The 22,887-nt window shown below is 43.7% G+C and overlaps 1 protein-coding gene across 6 annotated transcripts in view; it reads left to right on the top strand.

Annotated features, from left to right (window-relative positions):
• The first annotated feature begins 1,322 nt into the window (after positions 1-1,322).
• Positions 1,323-22,887, top strand: part of MEIS2 (Meis homeobox 2) — a 175,884-nt gene continuing 154,319 nt past the window's right edge. For 3 of the 6 annotated variants that reach the window (XM_075754105.1, XM_075754102.1, XM_075754100.1), the window contains exons 1-7: positions 1,323-2,460; positions 3,506-3,738; positions 5,364-5,505; positions 6,072-6,122; positions 6,883-6,933; positions 7,844-7,993; positions 18,187-18,301. In XM_075754105.1, the coding sequence (XP_075610220.1) occupies positions 2,449-2,460; positions 3,506-3,738; positions 5,364-5,505; positions 6,072-6,122; positions 6,883-6,933; positions 7,844-7,993; positions 18,187-18,301 (754 nt within the window). In that variant the 5' untranslated portion in view covers positions 1,323-2,448. Of the gene's footprint in view, positions 2,461-2,533; positions 2,932-3,505; positions 3,739-5,363; positions 5,506-6,071; positions 6,123-6,882; positions 6,934-7,843; positions 7,994-18,186; positions 18,302-22,887 lie in introns of those variants that run through there. The other 3 variants (XM_075754101.1, XM_075754103.1, XM_075754106.1) reach the window with 3 other exon arrangements.

Here is a 22,887-nt window from a genome sequence, read left to right as displayed (position 1 = left end):
AAGCAAAACAAACCCAACCAAAACCTATCTGAACAAACCATATTTTTTTCTGCCGTGTATTTTTAAAAGCCATCAATGTATGAGGCCACATTCACAACTGGGTACATAATCATTGATAAATCCCACTATTAACGGGATAGTCTGTTTTAGATTTTATGTGCAGGGGACCGTGAACGAGGGTGGGGGTTGGGGAGGACAAAACTGCAGCAATCGATAGTTTGACCATCGCTCCTCCCCTAAACTTCAAGCATCCCCCATGATTGATGATCCCGGGTAGCTTTGGTAATTGACTGTTCTGAGGTAAGGCATGGTTTAGCTCCAGCAAAGTGATTGGGCGAGAGAAACACACCAAAATTAACGTGTGCGTGTGTGTGTGTGTGTGTGTGTGTGTTTGGAAAAGTTCATTTGGTGCTCAAGGGTGGGGGGTGCATCATCTCACTTAATTTGCTAAATAACCCCACTGTAATTAGCACTACCATTAGAAGGCATTACCGAGCTAATACTTCAGCATACATTCCACAAGCGCAACGTCGATATACGGCAAAGTCCAGCAACATACACACGTAAATACAGAGCTCACCGCCGGATCCGCTCAAAATGAACATGCAAACAAAAAATCTACATAACATCTGGATCTCTCCTACAAAAGGCTGAGCATGACTTTGTTTTTAAGCCCTTTTCAAAGCCTGGCACAGCCTAATCGCAAAACTAAGAGGGATTTCCCCCGCTTCTCCCCCCGTCTCTCCCCCCCCCCCCCCCAAGACATCCACAGCGTGCTTGATAGCAGCGATCACTTAATGAAGAGCGGTGCCAAACACGGTTTGAATGAGGCGTTCTCTTCATGCCCTGGAAAATTAATTTTTAGAAAAGCACAATGAATTGTCAGAGGAAAGAAACCACACTTGCAACATAACATGCTGGCGGAGACGCGAGTACTTGGCCGGAGCAGGCTCGCTTCCCGGGGAAGATCAACTTTGCGCGGCCCCCCCCCCCCCCCCCCGCCCCCGTACACTGTAGCTCTCCGTGCCCCCGGACTCGCATACCGTTCGCGGCAACAGCGATAGCCGGAGATTTAAATAAATAATTCAGCGCATAAATCAGACGCTAAACATCGCGGTTAATCGGAAGGTATTTTGTTGCTAAAATAATCTAGCGCAAACCAACCCGGGGCTGGGCTTCTATCGCACTTTTCTTCTCGCTCTCCGCAGTTTTCCCCTGCCTCTCCCCCCTCTCGCACACACGCACTCTCCCTGTCCTTCCTCCCCTCCCTCCCTCGCTCCCTCCCTCCCTCCCTCGCTCCCTCCCTCCCTCCCTCTCTCTCGCACGCTCGCTCGCTCCTTCCTACACGCGTTGCTTCGCTCGGGGCAGGGGCTGCTGCGCGGCTCCCCCCGCGCGGCGCCGCGGCCGCCCTGCCGGCGCGCTGCGCATCACCGGCGCTCTGCCGGCTGGGGCGCCCCGCCGCCCCGCGCCCCGCCGCCCCGCCGCTCCGCGCCCCGCCGCCGCCGCCGCTCCCCGCCGCCGCCGCTCCCCGCCGCCGCCGCCGCCGCCGCCGCGCTGCAGGACTGGCTATGGCCACCACTACTTCCGGGTTCCGTCACTTCATTCTCCCGCCGATCAGCGCTGCAAAACTGAGCCTCTTCTATAAGGCAGCCAGCAGCCAACCTGCCAACACTTACTGACACTCACTCATCTCAGAGAGCGAGGGAGAGAGGGAGACAAAATACCTACCGGGAGGAGGAAAAAAAAAAAAAAAAAAAAAAAAAAAAAGGAGAGAGGGGGAAGTCCGGGCTTTGCAAACTATTCAATTTTTCTTCGCATCTTTCCCCACCCCCCTTCACAGTACTTAAAAAAAAAAAAAAAAACCAACAAAAACCAAAACCAAAACAACCCTATAGCGATCCTAAAAGGCAAAACCCGAGCGCGGAGTTACTGGAAGAAGAAACCGGGGTTAAAAAGATTCCTCCTCTCTTCTTCATCATCATCAACCATCATTCATTCACTACCTTGACATTCCCTGGCTTTGATTGACAGCTGGAGTGGCAAAAAGCCATGAGACACGACAGTTTGGTTACATGTGGGTTGCTGACGGGCCGATCGTAACCTTCAGTTTGGGGGCTTGACAATTTTTTTTATTTTTTTTTTTTTTTTCGTAGAGAAAGAAAAAAGGAAAAAGAGAGAGAGAAAAAAGGAAAGAGAGAGAGAAAAAAGAAGAAAACACAGAAACTCATCGTGGTTCTTGACTGTTTTTTATATATTATTATTGTTGTTGTTGTTGTTATTATTATTATTATTTACCCATACTGGAGAATAGGAGAAGTCAATAAGTGGGTTGCAAAAAAAAAAAAAAAAAAAAAAAAAAAGGAATCTTCTTCACTCTAAATCACTTTCTTTGCTGGACTGGGATATTAAATATACGACACATCCAGGAGTTTATTGGAGCGCAGACTGATGGCGCAAAGGGTAGGTTTAAATCTCCAACACTTACCTATATATAAATCCTCTCTTAAGAGGGGCCTGTCCGATTTGCTCTCCTCTGTTGCTGATGATGATGGCGGCCACTATTAAAAAATAGCAGCAAAAATTATTCACTAGCTTTTTGTGTGTGTGCGTGAGTGTCTCTCTGTGTGTGTCTCTCTCTGCAATTGTTCCACGCTTTTTTCCTCTCTAGCTTTTCCCCCAGCAGCGCGATTTCCCTGCTCTCTGCCTGCTCAGTAGCACGGGTTTCACAGGGGAAAGCTTGCTGCTGCTGCTGCTGCTGCCGCCGTTACTGCCGCTGCCTAGGAAAGACTAAGAAATACATATGTGTGTCTGTGTATATACGAACGTATATATATGTATACACATATAGCTGCTTTTTTTTTTTTTTTTTTTTTTTTTTTTGTCTCTGGCTTTGACAAGGACAAGGGGAATTGCTACTAAATAATGTTTCTGGTAACTTTCAGATTATTTCCCCCTTTATCTCCCCCCCCTCCTCCCCCCCCCCGATGCACCCTACCTTTCCTCTCTCCTTCCCAATGTTGATTTATTTATATAGTTGCTTTTGATTCTGCTTGTTTATTCATTTATATTATTTTTTTTTGTCCTTCCTTTCTAATGCAGAGTAACTCTAGTTTCTCTCCTCCGTTTCCTTCCTTTTCATCCCCGTTTCCTTGTTAGGGTTTCTCCTGCCCGTGCTGAAGAGGACCATCTCCCCCCGCACACACAGGCAGGCACACACACTTTCCCCCTTTACCTCTCCCCGCACCCCCACTCCTCCCTCAGCCTCTCCAGCCTCTGCTCCCGATCCCAGTTGATTTCATTTTGCACATTTCTCTCTCTGTTGTGGCTGTTCTTGTTTTGTTTTGCTCTGTTTGTGTCTGTCCGGGTGCTTTACTCTCTTCTGACTTTTGTTGTTGTTGTTTGTTTGTTTTTTTTATTCCCCTCTCCCTCTCTCTCTCTCTCTCTCTCTATCTCTCTCTCTCCCTCTTTCTCTTTCTTTCTTCTCTTCCGGCCCGTTTTTTGACAGTACGATGAGCTGCCCCACTACGGCGGGATGGACGGAGTAGGGGTGCCGGCGTCCATGTACGGGGACCCCCACGCCCCCCGGCCGATCCCCCCGGTGCACCACCTCAACCATGGGCCGCCGCTCCACGCCGGACAGCACTACGGCGCCCACGCCCCGCACCCCAATGTCATGCCGGCCAGCATGGGCTCCGCTGTCAACGACGCCCTGAAGCGGGACAAGGATGCGATCTACGGGTAGGTGCCGCCGGGCCGCCCGGCGCCATGGCCCGGCTCCGCAGCGCCGGTGCCCGCGGAGCGGCGAGGGCAGGAGCGGGGCGGGCGGGCGGCGGGGGCTCCCGCGGGGCCGCGGTGGCGGGCGGCGGCGAACCGAGCCCCGGAGCGGGGCGGGGGGGAAGCCCCGGCGGGCCCGGCGGCAGGGCGGAGGCCGGGGAGCCCCCAGCCGCCCGCTCCGGAGGGAGACCCGCGCCGTGGCACTGCTACCGCTGGCAATTTCAGGGCGAGTGTAATCCCAGCCTGACTCTTAGCTGAGGTGCCAGCACCCACGGGAAACGGATCCTGGAAAAACAGACCTCTCGGGGAAAGAGACTGGGCTGGGGGGAGGTGGTGTTGCCTTCTCTCTCTTTTTTTTCTTCTTATTTTCCTCTATTTTTTCTTTCCCCCGTGTTTGGTGTGGTTTTTTTTTTTTTCTTTTTGTCTTTCTCGGAAAGGCCCCAGTTAGGAGTTCAGACAGGAGAGGTGGCTCTCGTTGCTCTGGATTTTAGTCGGAGAAGTGTTGTTCTGGTGTTCTCCTTCGTGCCATAATAACACTCTTCCAACACTGTAAATAAAGAGCTATTCACATCGCGGAAGGTAATAAGAATAAAAGGGATTCGCTTCTCGTAAGCAGCTCTTCCCTGAGACAGAAGAAATAAATACATTGGGGGCACTGAGCTGAGTTTTCTATTTAGGAAAGAAAGAACATGAGGAAAGAGAAACGCGTCCCCAACAAAACTCAAGCCTGTGCCAGGGCATTGCTTGGGGGGGAATGACACCGATTCCCTTCAGTGCCTTTTAGAAAAAATACTAAATGATCCTAAAAGGAGAGATAGTAGCGTCTATGACAGAGTGTGGGGCCTTGATCGGGCACCAAAGGGGAAAAGAGACAAATGCATGCTTACTACTTCGCACGCAGATAAAATATTTTTTTTTCTGACTACACCAACTATGGGAAAATATTTCGCGAAGTGCTCCCTCCCTCCGCCCCCTCCCCAGCTCACTTATCTGGACAGCTGGTATTTTACTTGGGTGTGCTTCCTAAGCCAGGAAACTTCACCACATTTTTGTTAGCAGGCCCCTTGAAAAATAAAATTACGTATTAAGTAGTTTGCAGTTGCCTAGCCGTGCTTCTCATTTTAGGTCATAGCTGGAGGGTAGGGATGGGATCTTCCAGGTTTCGCGTTATTTTAAGCTGTGGAGAAAAGTGTAAGATTCCCAGCTGAGCTGCTGCCTGCGTGAGCGTGTTCGGTGCCTTGTGCGTTTGGAGAAGAGGTCACTTTTGTCCTCATCTCTGGGGAATGCACGGGGGATGCGGATCGGGCACTGCAATTTCAAAAGGAAAAAAAAAAACAAACCCAAAAAACAACAAACCCAAACCCCAAACAAACCCCAAACCACAACACCAAAACCTGCATTTTTATTTCAAAATGTTGCTCTCCCTGGCTCTGCCCGAAGCAATGCTGCGAGGCTGCGGAGTGTGACTGTGTCCGTGTCTGTGTGTCCGTGTATTTAAAAAAAAAAAAAAAAATACTTGTTGATTAGAGCTCTTCTTTCCCCCCTCTCCCCCACCCCCTCCCCTCTCTTTGTGTGCCACTGCCCGGTAGGCACCCGTTGTTCCCCCTCTTAGCTCTGGTCTTTGAGAAGTGCGAGCTGGCGACCTGCACGCCCCGGGAGCCCGGCGTGGCCGGCGGGGACGTCTGCTCCTCCGACTCCTTCAACGAGGACATCGCCGTCTTCGCCAAACAGGTCCGGCACCTCTCCCCCCGCCCCCGGCCCTTCCCAGCACTCCCGCCACCTCCTCAGCTCCTCGACCCGCACGGCCGGGCACTCGCAGGGGGCAGCCCCCCCCCTCACATCCCCCCCCCCCCCAGCGCCCCCTCTCCGGCCGCCGGGGGGGGGGGGGGGGGAGGGAGCGGCGGGGGTGCGCGCTGTCGGCCGGGCTGGCCCTGACTCCCCTCCGCCGGGACCCCCTCCACACTGCCGGGCTGAGACTCCTGGCCCTCGCCCTCCCGCATGAATGAAAGGGAAATGTAACTGTGGCCGAGTTTTGGAGGCAGAGGGAGCGGGAGAAAGGCAGGAGATCAAAAAGACAGGGCTCCTGTGGCAAGGGCGGCCGGCTCGGCACTGGGCTGGCAGGAGCGGAGCAGGCTCTTGTTCACAGCACGGGTGACTCGGGCGCATCCAGCCGGATTTTGATCTGACCTGTACCGGCCAGTTTTGTCACAGGGGTTTTTTTTTTGCCCGTCGAGTGATTCGGTCACAGGGCTGAGGAGAGAAGCTGTAATTCACACCGCTTTTCCTTCGTCTTGCAGGTCCGCGCTGAAAAACCACTTTTTTCTTCAAATCCAGAGTTGGACAATTTGGTAAGGCCTGCTCACCCCTCTGCCCCGTTCCCCTCTCGCCCTCCCTGACCCCACCGCCAGCTGCCGGCAAGCGCCCTCCGCCGTCCGGGGCGGCGGGGCAGGCGGCTGCCGGCCCAGGCTGCGCGGGCAGGGGAGGGGGAGAGCCGGGAGGCTGGAAAGCTACCGTCGAGTGAGAGGCTTCAAAGAGCTCCACTTTTAAAGTGAGCCAGGGCAAACTCTCGAGCCCCAGTGCATTGCAAAGCTGTGTTTGAAAGCCACGGGAAGCTAAAGTGAAGGAAATAACTGCTTAAGAAGAGAGAGCTGGAGATTTCTAACGTAATTCTTTTGCTAATGTGAACGATTTCAATATTCAAAGTGCCTGAATCTGCTTGTAAAGAAGATGCCAAACTATTCATCCTCCCCCCCTCCCCTTTCTCCTGCGGGCGGTGGGGGGGTGGGAGTGTGTGCTTGACTTCTCTGCGGACCCTCAGAGATGAGGGCCGGAGTCTTGAGAGGGAGCGAGGGAAAGAGGCAGAGGTTTTCTCCAAGATCGCGGCAATAAAGCACTAATCACCGCTTCTGGAATAAATATGATAAAAATCAAGTGCTTATGTTAAAGTTGATCAAAATTGTTCAAGCGTGACCAATGAGCTAAAATCCTGGATAATGACTGCGCGCCCTGACAATCCCCTTCTCCCCCTCGCCCGCTCGGGCTCGCAGCTCTGCACAGCCCCCGTGCTCCTGCCTCCCGCCTAACCCCTTGCTCAAAACTTTCTTGCAGATGATCCAAGCAATACAAGTACTAAGGTTTCACCTTTTGGAATTAGAAAAGGTAAGAGCCACGGAGGTGGGCGGGGGGCAAACCATTCCCTCCCTGTCCCCCCCTGTCCTCCCCGGTCCCCCCTCCTTGGCTGTTGGGGATGACTTGTAAACATGGCCAGAGGAGACAGGGGAAACGCAGTGTGATGCTGTAACCTGTGCCATCAGAGCATGTGACACCCGACAGCCATGCCCAGCCCGGCATTATTATTATTATTATTTTTTTTTCAGCGTAATATCAACCGAGTCACTAAATATATATTATTAAACCCCTTCCATCGTTCTTACCCCTTCCCTCAGTAGAAGCTCTTTTCCTGACTGGGAAATAATATGTTTAAACAAAAAGAAGAAATGAAAGCACTCCTGCCTTTCTCCAGCTCTGGCAGGCATATTAACCCCAAGCAAGTACGAAATGTTTGGAAGAGGCAGGGGGCCCCTGCGCGGCGTGGGGAGGGGGTTGTGCCCTAGGACGAGAACGGCTCTTCCCACAGCCTTAGCCAGCAGCTTCGTTTGACTTCTCCCGGCCACTTAGACCTTTTTTTTTTTTTAGCCCCGGTTTAAACCGATCCCGTCCCGAGTGACTAGTTGTACCTGTCTGGGCTGTGTATGCTCCAGAGATACCGCCTGGGTCCAGCTCCCAGTGTTCTGATGTTATCATCAAATCGGATTTTCCTCCGCACACCAGACTGAGCCCACTATCTCTCTCTCTCTAACTTGTTGCTGCGGCAAGTCTCTAGAGAATAATATGTGCTGCAACAATTTCTCTATTGTTTCCTTGCCTTCAACTATTGTGCCCCTTAATTAGAGTTACTTGTGGAGTAGATCAGAGGGTTGTTCTTGCTACCAAAAAAAAAAAAAAAAAAAAAAGTTGCAATCTGATATTTGGCCATTATTGATACTACTATTCTTGTTACTGTTTTCAGGTTCATGAATTGTGCGATAACTTCTGCCATCGGTACATTAGTTGTTTGAAAGGAAAAATGCCAATAGACCTCGTTATTGATGAAAGGGATGGCAGCTCCAAATCAGACCACGAAGAACTCTCAGGATCTTCCACAAATTTAGCCGATCATGTAAGTCCTTCTGATTTCTTTATGGCACTTTTTTAAGACTTTAACCTGCTTAGAGGACCTGTCCCCCTGTTTTGCTGCTGTTGTCTATTAGTATTATTATTACTACTACTACTTTAACCTCCTGCGAGCTCGGATCCCATCTTCACACTTTCTTCCCTCTCGCTTTGTAAAGTTGTAGAAATGCGAAAGGTTCCTTCTGTTTCCATCTGTAAAGCAGGGAGATTGCAATGGTTTGTAAAGTTTCCTGGTCTGGGCGGCTTGGAGAGCTAGCAAACTGTCGGTTTGATGTGGGAATCGGTGCTTTCTCTTCTTCTTTGCCAACTCTGTAAGCAATGCAGCAATGTAAGGAAAGAGAGACAAGAAAGTTAGGGAGAAAGTTTGCTGATTTGCTCCCCCCCTCCCCTCTCGTGGGGATGACAAGTGATGAGAATTATTGGCAATACTACATTGCATTAAAAAAAAGGGGTTAGCACATTAGAGTTTCCAATGCTTGTGCTTTATAGCAACTTATTGTCAGAATATGGACTTATTGCCAAACGCCTGAAGCATCTTCATAATAAAAGACAGTAACCTTGATGAAGCAATTATTAACAATGTATTACAGAAAGCTGGAGAGAATGATGATTGAGTAACCGTAGGTTAGCGGTTGATTTTAACACTTTAGGAGTTGGTGAATTAGTGTTATGTGTGTAGGACTGAACGTTGGTGTGCGTGGTAAGGAGAGTGCCTTTGTTTTTCCGGGTTTTGGAGCGGCTCTTGTGATCCTTCAAAAGATGTAGACGCGGAGAGGCTTCGGGATGTGAAGGGAAAGATTGCAGCTGGTACCGCAGAAAAGGGAAGGAATAGCTCTGGTTAAAAAGAGTGGGTGTGAACTCTGGTTTATTTATAGGAACGCATCCCTGGGGGGAAAAGGGGTTTACACAGTTTTAGTTTCAATTGAACTCATAATCTAAATGATACAGTCCAATATTTTAGCGGTTGAAATATTAATTTAACACCCGGTGTGAAGTTAACCATGCTTTCTGCACGGGCGCCTGCCTTTATTTCCCAGTGTGTCAAGAAGAGTAGCTGTAAGCCCAGGGAGAATGAGCTTTCTAGGAGCTTTTGTTTCCTTTGAAAACATGTTGTTTGTGTGTGTATTTGATAATTACATTAGACCTGGACTGAAGTTGAATTGGGAGATAAAATAATAATAAATTCTTCTAAATGCCCCACTTCTGGCACGGCTTAGTTCCAGAGCCCGGGAAATATTTTTGGACCCAAGCCTTAGCTTTCATTTTCTCATTTGTATTCGGTAAACATTGCAGGACAAGGTTTTTGTGATGTTTTACATTTTAAGTCTATTATTTTGAGCGAAAAAAATGTATGCGGAGGTTCCTGAAAGTTTCTCTGCTTATCAGCTATCTCACACATAGATACTAAACTCTATGAGGCATGACACTCTTTCAAAAATATTTGTTTTATGGTATTTTACAACACTAAACTCGCGTGCATAAGTATTCTGGGAGAGTACTAGAAAAGAAATTGAAATGAGTGGCAACCTGAAAGACAGGGGGTCATTGTGTATAATTCAGAGCAACAGAAAAAAAAAGTACATGTTTTTCCAGTATAGTTTCTTTACAAGAGTGTGTTTCAAGTGGAAGTGTAGAAATGGAGCATGCTTATGTTTATATTGAAGAGATTAGATAAACTAGCCTGTTTAGGGTTCTGGCAGATGGCGAATGCTCAAGCCAATTTGCAGTGCACCATTATAATATTTAAATTCACACACAATGATAGGACAGGGGTGGAGGGGGTTAGCATTTTGATAATTTGATAACTATTATCTTCCCTAAGAAGAATCTCCTCTTGCTTTTGTGGCCCAAAAAAACAAACTCAAATAAATATGACAACCCATTTATCTTGCACCCGTTAGGGTTTACCACTTCATTGGGTATTATAATTTAAAGCCTTTTATTTCCTGGAGATTTGAGCTATAACATTTTTACTTTAGCCCCCTGCTATTTGTTTTGAAAGGAAGCAATAATTTGTGCAACCAGAACACCAACTGGGAAATGAAGAGTTGTATCACATAGTTACATTTTATTCATGCGTTTTGGGAAATGTGTCTCCTTATTGGATTTTTTTTTTTTTTTTTGGTATATTAGCTTGTTTTCCCAACAAAACTTCAACACTCTTTTAAAGCTTAGTCAAACTACCGTGTGCGTACGCCTTTATATTTGCACTGTACAAGGCTCCAGCAGGAAGAAATCCACTTTTACTCATAAAGAAGGAAAAGCTTTAAAAAATAGCTAATATAAACATGCAAGACTATCAAAAAACGAGCTATCATTTGTGAGCATCTACCTGCAAATGTAGCAGTTCAAGCATGCAAATTTGTCCAATTTGACTCTCCAGGTTTATTTTTTCATTTGCTTTGATATGCATATTTAATATATAGCCTCAGGCTAGATCTCATTTGGTGAAAGTTGGTGCAGGGGTGATGATGAGCCACTTCAGAAGGACAGAGACAGCATGTTGTTTCCTCTGTTTTATGTATTGGCCCACTATTCTGATCCATGGGTCTTCCCCTCATGGTTTTATTTGCACATGAAATACTAGGAGCATTTCAACTGATTGGCTATGAATAATGATAGCCAAAAAGAAGTGTAGTTTAATTTGTTGTGTGCCAAGGTTTCTCTTGTGGAGGTGACAGTTTGTGACAGCTGTTTGACACCCCAAAAATCCACACACCTCTATTCTTATTAAGTGGTATAAAGCTACACTGAGCATGTTTAACGTCAATGCGAGGGGTGGTGGCGGTGACAGTGCTGAACTAGGAACTAAGGCGGCTCTCAGTTTTATTCCTTTGCTAGACCTGAGAGCAGGCAGAAGGGAAAGTAACAGAAAGAACTGTAGGATTAGCCAATATTTACCATAAGACTTGAAACGGGGTACTCAAATAGTGCACGCTTCCCTTTTCAAAATCTACTGCTCTACTATTTATGTAACTTAACTGGAACCCAAAACCAAAATCAACAAAGGAATGAACTCTTCAGAGATATACCTGTGCTGGGAAAAGGAGACAGCTGTAAGCGGTTGTGTTATACGTGTTTGGTAATAAATGTGTTTATCGAATTTTATTTTAGTGTGCTATTAACTGTTATGTAATACAGTAAGTGTAAAGGGTCCAGGGACTTGGTAGATCAAATAGTGCAGTACTGGCCACAAGAAGCTGAAACTTTTGTTATTACTCTGCTGTGTTTAGTAAATATAACAGCCCATAATTAGTGTTTGAATTTTTAACACCCTCATATTTTTTTATTGCTCTGAGGTATTAGCTGTAGATGGGAAGAAGGTAATTACAGCTATGCCCTGGCTGAACCAGATCAGTTAGGGGAAAAATAAAAAAGAAAAGAAAAGAAAAAAGGAAAGAAACCTTTCCAGCTGCAGTTCAAGTTGAGTTTCCCAGCACAGACAATCTATGATTGTTCAATATAAACATTCTGGGCCTTATCCTGCATTCTGTGTTCAGCCTAAATTGTCTGTTGAGATTGCCAATAAATCTTTTCTTTTCTTCTTTTTTTTTTTTCTTTTGAGCTATTCAAATCTGAAAAATGCTTGCAAAATTTGGTGATTTTTAAACTTTTTCGAGCATAGGATAACATTTTGCACTTTAATTACATTTCTTTTGTACCTGGCTTCACCTGGTGCCTCACAATTCTTCCTTTAGCACAAACCTACTCTGAAGCCTAGTAATTCTCCCATAGAAATTTATGGCTCTCCTTCTGCTGGCTTTCGTGGGAATAGGATCAGGGCCTGAGTCTTTTTGATATTTGTTTATATTTTCTAGTTAATTTGCAGCTGAGAGGTAATAATATACAGATCATCATTTATAAAATGTAATTAAAAATGGATAGAAATATACATACATCTCTTTTTTATAAAAGGACTGTTGACAGATTAGAAATCTGATGCCTCAGCTGTAGAAGAGAAATATTAGTCTGAATATTGAACCTTTCAGCTCTCAAATGAGGAGATACTTTTATTTTGTACTTTTGGACATCCAGATATTTTACATTTCTTTAATGTTTCTTCTCAAAGAATGGTCTGTGCAAATTCCTGACATCTTGCAGATGAGCAGAAAATAAAAATAGGGTAATATGTATCTGTTCCAGTTATATTATTACACCTGTAGGTAAGATTTCACTGAGTAACGAGGAAGTAATTGGGGGCCTGATGCTGCAGTCTCCAGGTATGCCACACTTTGATTGACTTCAGTGAGAGCTTTGAGTGTGCCAGAAACGCAGGATCAGACCCCAAAGGTGCCCTTTCTGTTCTGTAGTGTGTCAGAAGAGAAACTAAGTAGGTAACGGCAATAATAATAAGGCAAACTTTTTTTCTTTAATAACCATATTTCTTAGTATGTGGCTTAAGACTCAGGACATTACGGTAGACCTTGTGCTTTCTGAAGGGGCGAGGAGCATCAGGAGCTTGCTCAGACTGTAGACAATGTTGTGTTATTTTCTTTTTTTGATGGGACAAGGTACTCTACAGTCAAAGGTAATCTACAGCTGAAATTTGAATGTTTTAATTTTAAACTGGGTTCTCTCAAATGGAACTGATAATGTATTTCCTTATCTATTTGATGCCGGTGTTCCTTCTTTGGTTTGAGTTGTCTATCAGTCTAGATTAAGTGTAGCCGCACAGAATGACGTAGAAGGACAATTAAAAAAACAACCACCCCCCGATTTTTCAAGTCTCAGTTCCTTGCTGACAGGTGGATTACATGTCTGATTTCAATCTTAATTGAAAAATACAAAGCACGCAGCTTTTCAGAACATTGCCATGTTCTAGGAGTGTCAAAAATTCCTCGTGACACTTTCCTCAAATGCGAAATTAAGGGACAAGAATTAAAACTTGCACATATATGCACATATATACACAAATATCTGAGAGATCACAATGCCTTGTGCTTTGTTTAAATTGTGTAATCCTGATACAAAAAAAAAGTTATATTAAATATGCATCTGTAGAGAAAATAAACTTTAGTAATATCAGGAGTAGTCATTTTTAGAAAACACATATATCATGTCAAATTAGAGTTTCTCATGGCTCATTTATATTGAAAGTTTCTTCACATAGTAAGTTTAATATTACTGCACTCCACAACAGTCTCTAAGATACCATCCTGAACTTTATACATACAAAACATAGACACAGATGCACACACAGAAACACATGTGCGTGTATGTTAGAGGTTTCTATGTCTGGCACAGTATATCATCTTTTGATAGACCATGGTACCTAGATACAGATTTTTGTGGTATGAATCACATCAGTCATTCCACTGTGTTTACAAGTGTTACCTGTAAGAATAAGGTGAGCAAGATTTGGCTTGCGTTTGGGGGGGAAATGCCATCCGTATCAGTAGTTCAGCTCAGTTTTGTGTTTGCAAAATTAATTTACTAGAGCAACCTCCGGACCTTTGAGTCCAACCATCTTCCCAAAGAAGGAGCCCTAGAGCCATTGTAGTTTCTTTTATGAAAGTAAGCTGTGTTTTATTTGTTCCTGCAAGATCAATGGTTTTGTCCATTTCATCGGATAAAATGTAAGGAGGGCCTCATCCTGTCATAGTTGTAAACTTAAAATTTCAGTGAATGTCTGTGAACCAAACCCTGTTCAGCTTACTCACATGGGTATCAGCTGGCCTTGATTGATTTTACTTCCCAGTTATAAATAAGAAGCAAATTCCTTATGGTTAATTGAGTTTTTAATATCACCTGAAAAAGCAGTGTGAGATCAGAATCAGCCCTAGCAGGACTACACACACTCACAAAAAATTAGCCAGACTTCGCCCAGGGGAAATTCTGGGGATACAAAGTAAGAATTGCAATTTAACAGAAGGTTATCCTACATCAGAATTCTCTGTTACAACATCTCTGCTCAAGAAATCCTGTAGCAGTTAAAAACTCTTCCAGTTTCCACCAGATCTGCAGCATCGACAAAAGAGTAACGCGTCAGATTTGCTTTGTATACCAGGAGACTCTTGTCTTTTCTCTTACTCTTTTCTAGATTTAGCAAAATTCAGTGGTGATGCTAAATCAATTTTTTTTTTTTTTTAACTTTCAAGGGAAAAAACACTGGCAAAATTGTGTTTTCTAGGGAAGGCTGTGTGTGTAAATGAGAAACAGTGGATAGCAGTGGAGTGATCTCCTGTGGCCCTGCTAGTACAAGCTTTCCCCATATTGTCTCCTGCTTTTATATTAATTACAACTTGCATTATCAGCTGCGAGTCTGTAGCCCAGCAAATAGAAAATACTGCCCCTGGAGACCTAGCTTCTTGTATCTATTTTCCATCTCCTTCTATTGTGCTCTACTCAGTATTCACTGCTTTTCTCCTGGTAACACTGCTCTTTAACACAATTAGGTAAGAGCAAGAGGAGCACCATATTTGACTCCCAATTATTAAAACTACTGGGAATAGATACATGTGTGCTGTTTACCTTCTATGGTAGCTGGCATTAGTTTAGGTCATATGTGTGTGAAAATTGTATAATATGCACACGTACACAAAACAGGCAATTGTATTTTGGCAGACGCCATCCTCACTCTTCAATGTGTTTCTGCAAAGTGTATTACTAAAACTTGCAAGAAGATATGAGAAGCCATGCTAACAGTTTGTGTAATTTATCTAAAGCTAACTGTTTTTCTGTTTGTTTGTTTGGTTTTTCACAGTGTGATACCTTAACACAAATTTCATTGAAATGAATAGAAAAATTGCCATTAATGTTAGCGGGATTTAGATCAGGATCTCTCTGGATACCTGAACTATACTAAGAAAGCATTTCTAGTAAAATATACTTTAGATGTGTCATTGAGATCCATTTTTTTTTTGGTGAAAACATACATAAAATAGCTACTTATGATTAGGCATTTGGCCAAGAAGTTTTTCATGAGGGATGAAAAGTCTAGGGGAGAAAAAGAGAAGTTTGTTCACACGTACAATGATCTTAGTCCAAAGCAAAAGAATGCTGCCTTCTTGTGAGGCTGCAAACTCCACCCCTAGAGTTATTTGTCATTTTTTATAATATTAAAGCCTAGCTATTTCCCTCCCTTTCAAATTCCTCCAACATTCTGCTGTCACATCTTGTAAATATCCCATCTTATTATTTCTGTCCTTCAACAAAATTCTGCCAAATTGTTTCCTCAAGAAAACTGTGTCACAAGAAATACATTGAATTCCCAATCAATACAGTCTGTCTTTCTAAAACAGGATCTAGAAACTGAGGTCAAGAACAACTCAGCCTGGTAGAGACAGCAAGTGTTTTCAGCTGCGGGAAGTCTTATTCAGTCATCCTTTCCAAATCATTACGGTTTTGAAACAGAAAGGCCGGTCTAGCTTTTGAAATACTGTATGATAGGTTTTGGACGGCATTTGCCTTAAAACATAGCTGAGGTGTTACCAGTTAATTATTGTAATTTTCATATGCGTGATAAGGAGCTCCAACAGCAGCCAGCTTAAGAGAGCCCGCAGTGCATAAAATTAACATAACTCACTGTGTTCCCGGAAAAGTTTAGCCTAGGTGAACATGTTACAATTATTACATTTTCTAAAAGAAGGTTCCAGCCTGATGTTGTTGGAGGGCTAAACTCATGCTATGCTATTGTTTCTTTCCTTTTTCATGTATTTCTTCTAGCTCTTTATCTGATTACCATCCGGCAAACAGCTGACGCTAAGAGGCTGCAGAGGGCTGAAGAGCTCCTGTCTGCTGTTTGCCTTCAGCTTGAAGCTATTTGAGTGGCTTCCTAACTCAGAGATAAAAAGAGAACCTCATAGGCACAACTGTGTTTTAATCCAGGCTGTAAAGAAACTTGCTTGGTTTTTGCATTTTACTTCCATCTGAACTTTTTGCTAACCTTATTTTCAACTTTTTTTAGTTGGTGGTTTGTTTTTTTTTTTTAATAACTTCTGGGCTGATTGAACTTTCAAGACTTCTTTCTTTTTGTATTTCTTTCCACCTGATTCTGTAAAATGATAGTAAAATGGGGTGGTGTTTTTTGGTTTTTTTGGGTTTGTTTTTTTTTTTTTTAAAATTACATTGTGGGGAGTTACAGTAGTAATAGTGATTTTTGCAATCTAATTAATACAAAAATCTCAATGAATATAAAATACTATTGTTTGGTGGGTTTTTGTTTTTTTGTTTTTTTTTTTTTTTCTCCTCCCTCCTGCTGAGATTCCATGTGAGGAAAGCTAGATCAGACTTCTAGGTTTTGGAGGGGGTGGTGGTTTAGTGCCATAAGTGCTGTCATGCTGTCTCTTGCATTGATAGGTTAGGTGAATTTCAGATCCTGGCCTGTCTTCTGATTTTACTCATCTCTTCCTGCCGTGGAACCACATACGTGGGCGCACGTGTGCGCCTGTGTAAGGTGAAGGGGATTTGGATCCTTCTTACCCTTTGGTCACCTAGGGCTTTACCGGGAACCCTTTGAAGTCATGGGCTCTTCCCTTTGTCTCTGCTGTGATCTGGGTCAGGCCCGTTAGATTTATGTTACTGGGTATTGTAGCAAGCCGTTATTTGGCAGTTATATTTTGCGTTGCTATAGACCATGTGGTAATGATCAGTGCTAGGAGATTACTTTGAGATGTTTCAATATATATTTTGGGACCTGATTCTAATCACACTTACACTGAATTTTACAATGGGTAAATCAGTTGATTTTGTTGAACTTATTCCTACTACACGTCGGGGTAGATGAGGTCAGAATCAGTCCTGCTCAAAGAATTTATCCAAAGTTGTCACTTGCTGCTTTCAGGATCTCCTCGTGCTTTGGCAGTCTGGTGTTATTTCACAATGCAGATTTAAAACACGATCAAACCTAAGATGCATTTTTTTTTTTTTTTGAGGGGGGATTTTTTTTTTTTTGCTTGTTTTGTTGTTGAATTATTATAACGTGCTTGATTTAAGTTGTCATATACAGGTGACAAGTAATGCAGGTCCAGCCCCTAGTCTGATCTGTTTCATGTGTTCTTGCTCTCCTTTTCTGCCAGAGGAAATTCCATCTCTTGCCTGCCTTCATGTGGTGCTGATAAAGCTCTTCCTGTACAGTAGAATTCCTGTTTTCCTTTAAGCAACAGCAGGGTATTGGGAATGATCAGGAAAGGGGAGGAGGACAGGAGGAGAATACACTCAACAAAGTAGCACTAAACTGTAACATTAAGTTTTCCTCACTTACCCTTTTAAATAGCAGCTCCTCGCTCCAGGAAAGCCAATACTCAATAAATTAGAAAGCTCGCATGAATTATGTGACTAAAGTACAGTAGTTGAGGTCTTACTTAGCCAAGTTTTGCAAACTTCATATGTCTGCGTTCTCTTTTGTTGTTTTATGCATAGTAATGTAGAAAGAATTACATAAAAATCACTATACATGTTATTTTATATAATCACCTGGTGGTTATTCTTGACAATACTTGTAAGCGAACTGTTAGAGTGATACATCTAGAAAGTATTTTGAAATGTGTCATATCAAGGTGGTGGTTGGGGGGGGGTGTGTGTGAGGAAGCGTCTTTCCTGGTATATAATGTCTTTCAGAGAAAGCTGGCTTTTTCCCCTCATGACTTTGCATTTGCTTGAAGTTTTTCCAGTGTTCAAACGGGTGAGAGAGAGAGAGTAGGGTGTGAGGGCACACTCCTCTCCCATGCACGTTCTCCTCTACCTCTTGAAACAGTTTCCCTCTTCTTCCTTTCCCCTCCTATCTCTAGTCAGTCCGGAAAAACAAAGTGTGGGGAGATAGCTTGCATACCAACCATCCTGATCCTAATGTGAACACCTTGTATCATGAACGGCACAGGTTGATTCTCTCCCTCCTGCCCCCTGTATAGCTAGCTCATCATGAAATTTTTTTTTTCCTCCCCTGAAATATTCTTCTGCAGTACTAGTCAAACAATGAAATCCAGACAACTCTCTGGAAAGTTTAAAACAGCAAAAAATCTGTCCTTTATTTTACCAAGTAAATCTTTGTACCTCCTCTGCTTCTCTTTGCTGAAGAATTATTACACTGTGCAAACAGTATCGGTGTTTGGCACATTTCACAAATGCTAATGTGTATACTTTCTCCCCCCCACCTCCCCTCTTCTCCCGGTTTTCTTTCTGTTCTTCATTTGCTATTGGAATGGGAACTGTGGAAAAAATTCCTTGGCACTCTGACACCAGAATCCTTCATCTTGGAGAGACCACGATGATGCAACCTCAACGCACTCGGCAGGCACACCGGGGCCCTCCAGTGGGGGCCATGCTTCCCAGAGCGGAGACAACAGCAGCGAGCAAGGTAAAAGGTCAAACTTTTTCCCTCCTCAAAGTAGGCATGACTAAAATAACTGCAGCTTTTTTTATTATATCAGTACATCTGCCTTAGAGTAAACATGGAGTGGCAGACTTGCAGTATAATCAGCTGTAACTTAGGGAGACGGTATTTCCTTTTCCTAACCCACTTAGCTGCATTTTATTATTATTTCAAAGCGAAATATCTAATCTTCAAACAAGCTTTGTAATAACAATTGATTAGTTCTGCCAATTCCTTTACAAATTTGGTTATCTACAGTTTATTTTTGTGTGGTGTAAGTAAATATAATGACAGACATACTCTCCAGCTGTGATGCAGTTGTTTGAGCTGGGTTATAAATGGAAAATTTAACCTGTAGTTTTAGCTGGGCAAGAGACTCCTACATGATGTTATGAAGCTGCTAAATGATATAAAGTAGAAGAAAAACCCGAACTGGACAGAAAAATGTTTCTTGCAATGTTTGCTTGTACAGACTTGTTTCTGCTTCTGAAAATCTGAATTCAGAATGGTAAATAGAGATGTACCTGAACTGCAAAACCTCTGCTGGATCTATAGAGTGAAGCCTTCTCAAGCGTTCAGGAGGCTTGATTATTATTTCAGGGGTTTTTGTTTTATTTCCTACTGCATTGCACCTTGTGTGTGGTCATCTGCATCCATGCTGAGTGAGTGTCAAAAGCTGTCATTCTGATATGATAGTGTTTTACACTTGTTCATTAGAGGTATAAGTGACTCCAGAAGGCATAAGAGTCAAGCTTCCAGTGCTAAAAGTTGGGTAAAGATGGTCTACTGTCACTCTTGGATCTTGACTCAGAATTGATTTTTTTTTTTGTCTCTTTTGAAGACTAAAGTTTAAGGTGGGCTCTGTTCTTGTTTTTCTTTGTAAACATGGGAAGCCTCAGCTAGCAAGAGATTATCTTTATAAGGTCTTATGATATGCTCCCTCCATCTCGTGCATCTGCAGCATTTTGCCACTGCGTTTCCCCCACGTGAGGGTCACGCACACCCAACAGAGCCAACTGACAGGTCTGCCATCCAACTAGCCATGTGGGCTCCCAAAACTGGACAGGGGAGCAGCCTTCAGGGCTAGAGCTGCCGGGACGAGCCTCGCACTGGGGGAGCTTCCCACCGTGATATTTGCCAGGCTTAGGCGGCGGAGCAGATATGTGATTTCACGTCTCTCACGTGGCCCACTGCTTGGCACAGAGCTAGATCCCTTCGTCTGTCTCACGATCTGGTGTCGTACCCGTTGCAATTCGAGGAACTTGCAAAGTTTGTTTCTGGTAGAGTGGTTTGGATTTGTCTCCTATTTGTATGAATTGTTTATACATTTGTAATCTTATTGCTGATAGAAAGCAGCCATGGCATAGGGTGTGATCCAACTCCAACATGAGTCACGCGGGATGTTTTTTCTGTGCGGTTGGGTCAGAGCTGTACGAGGCCCAGCGTGGACTGTTACAGCTTCAGCAGCTAACGAAAAGGAGAGCTTGACTGCTAAGCAGCAAATCGGTGTGATGTCCGTTAGGTGGCCACAAGCTTTACTGTTGATCAAATGTTTACATCATATATTGTGGCTAAGATGCTTGGTGTAGCAGATGATCATTTGCATACTTAAAAATGATTCTTGTGAGTCATCTGCCACAGCATATTCATTCTACCCCTAGGTAAGAAATTTCCTCACACCTGTATCTCCACTCTGCCCCAGCAACCTCTTAGAAATTAGAAGGGTTTCTTCATCAATCCATGCTTGATGTAAAGATATCCCTCGTATCGACATCCAGGAATCTTGCATTTCACTAGTCTCCGATCGCTTGTCACGTAACTTGGGGTGCTTAAGAAATATTGCTCAGCATAAGAAAAAGTAGTTGATGACAACTGCACCAACTTCCCACTGGAGCCTGAGGTTTCTGGTAATATATATGATTTAAACAAACCTGTTACACTCATTTCTGCAGAAGGGGAACAACTGCTGAAGGGCCAAATCAGTCACTAGTGCTGCGCAGCCTAGCAGGGTAAAACCTCGCTAGTGTGCTTCCCTTTGTGCTCGGTTGGGCCTTTTAAAGGGAAGCAGTCGTCCAGTGGCAAATCAGCATTCCACTCAGCTGCTGGCAGCTGAAAGATGTATGATCCTACAGCACCAGCAAAATTCCCATTGGAGACAGCTTTGGATTGCTCTCCCCTTCTCAACCCTGGGAAAGACTAAAGAGAAGGAGGCCTGTATTGAATTTTCCTTATGCTTCTTGAGGGGGGCAGAGTTTACTTCGTAACTCATGAACTGGCAGTGAGTCAGTCCCAGGCAATGCCAAGATGGGTAGATGCCCTCTTGAGCTATTCTGGTGCAGTTACTTATTTGGGTCAACTTGGTTTCCCTGCAGTTTTGTCAAGACCTTCCACAAATGCTGCTTCAAATATTCCACTTGCCCCAAAGGATTTCTTGGGAATGGGAGATCATTAGAGAGTCTTGGGTTACATTAGCAACTTATGGTCTCCTACACTGATGCCTGGTGGCAGCAGAGATTGATTCAAACTAGAGTTCGTCTCTTCTGGCTGCTGGGAGCACTCTTTCCAGGGGTCTCTGCTTTTGCCTTAAGTCTATGATGTGCAGCTTGTCATTTTATTTATTTTCTTTTTTAGGGGGGGAGATGGAAAGGAGTTGGGGGAGTGACGACATTATTTTTGCAGACTCTCTCTGCATGAGGTAGATCTATTTATTACACAGAAGAATCCATCCATAGTTCTGAAAGTTAGAGCCAAACAAAAAAGGTGTAGGTGTTTTGTCTGTTTATGGAGGACAGTGTCTCCACGAGAAGGCATGACTGCCCTTTGGCATCAAAAGGGTTAATCCAGTCAAGGTTTGGTATTATTAGAAACATGCTGGCATTGAAAGAGTTAAGGAAAGGGCCTTCAGGCAGTATATGTCGAAAGATTATCCTAATTTTATTAGTGGTGAGTGTCTATGTTGTTCTTAACATGTCACCTCACTTGTTCAACAGAAAACTAAGCTATACAACATATTGATCATCTAGCAAACCAAAGTACTAGTGACCTGTAATCTACCAAGCATTTATTGACTTTATCCCAGTTCAGATCCACAAATGCAGATCAATGCAGTGCAATACTATTTTAGAGATTAGTAATTATGTAGTAGGTCTGATCAACTTTCCCCTTGCCCTGGAAAGAGTTAAATATATTCAATAATAAAAATAAAACACTCTAAACATCTTACAAAGGAGAAAAAGAAGCAGCTGATTTAATGGTCTAATGAGGCCATCTTCCAGAGACTTGTTTTGTGTAGGGCTTGCTTTGACCTTTCGCTTTGCTCAGGAGCCCAACGCTTCATTTTTCACATTCTTGCAATTACGTTAACGCTTCAAGCATTTCTGACTCCAAGTCAGCTAGCAACACCAGGCATAACTCAACACTGTGAGTTTTTCTCCTCTCTGTAGATTCATTAACAGGTCACCGGGGTCCCAACTGAAATTTAAAACTGACTGGTTCTGTTGGGTTAGCTGAGTTATAGCAAGGGAGATGGCAGGAAAGGGGCTGAGAGAAGGGGAGGGGAGAGAGAAGACCCTGGGGTTTTTGCCAGGGAATATATGTGTTAAAAAAAAAAAAAAAACCTAAACCAAAAACCACCCTAAGCGGAAGATTAAAAGGTGTGTGTAGCTTTATCATCCATCCTTTTCTTTGGAGGGGAAAAAACACATCTGAAAGTCTTCTGGGGTATCGTGTTTTCCTTATTCTTTGTGAAACAAAGTGAAAACGGCCACTGCCTTTACATACAAGGCTAAATGACTTCTAGAATTCAGCATCCATTTGTACCACAGTGATGGATATGACGCTTCCAGACTTTAATTCCTATTTAATCTCTTTATGGGATATTTCAAATAATGAATATGGCAGATTATGCATGAAAAGTGGGAAATAAATCTTTTTAAGGTTTAAAAACATGTGGTCTACAGGAAAGCACCAGGGAATAGTTTCAGTTTCATATTTTATGATACCGGGATTGTATACCTGATTTGTCATATTCTTAGTTCAGTCGCTCAAAGGGCCTGATCCAGCCAAGTCAGATGGAGGCTGTGTTTCTTCAGGACCTCGCAGGAAGTTCAGCATCTTTTTAGGGTTAGGCCTGGGGTCATAAACTTAACCATAAGTGAGAAGCCAGAGGCAAGAAACTTCTTCTAGGTTACAGAGCAGTAAAAATAATAAATGGGCGTGACATCCACTTTGCCTTACCCATGTGAGTAGTTCATCAGTGTGTGGTTTTTTTGGTTTGGTGGCTTTTTCTGGTGGAAATAGTGCTGAACGAAAAAGATCTGCCCCTTTATAAATAATACATGAGGCTACTCTCTAGGGCAATATCTTAAAGTAGTTTTGAAACACTTTTTGTGACAGCTTGATGTTTGTCCCACAAATTGGTTCACAATAGTTTTCTGTGGCAAAAACTCATCATCTGGTTCGGGGCAAAGTCAGCCAAGATATCAGCTGAAATTATGTGTTCATTCCAGGTTACGTCTCTGGGTTGATGCATGTTGGAAAGATTAGGCAGTCTATTTCTTATCTTATTCATT

The sequence above is a fragment of the Balearica regulorum genome, chromosome 5 (genome assembly GCF_011004875.1).
Source record: "Balearica regulorum gibbericeps isolate bBalReg1 chromosome 5, bBalReg1.pri, whole genome shotgun sequence".
Taxonomy (NCBI): Eukaryota; Metazoa; Chordata; class Aves; order Gruiformes; family Gruidae; genus Balearica; species Balearica regulorum.
This window is presented reverse-complemented; position numbering and strand designations above follow the sequence as displayed.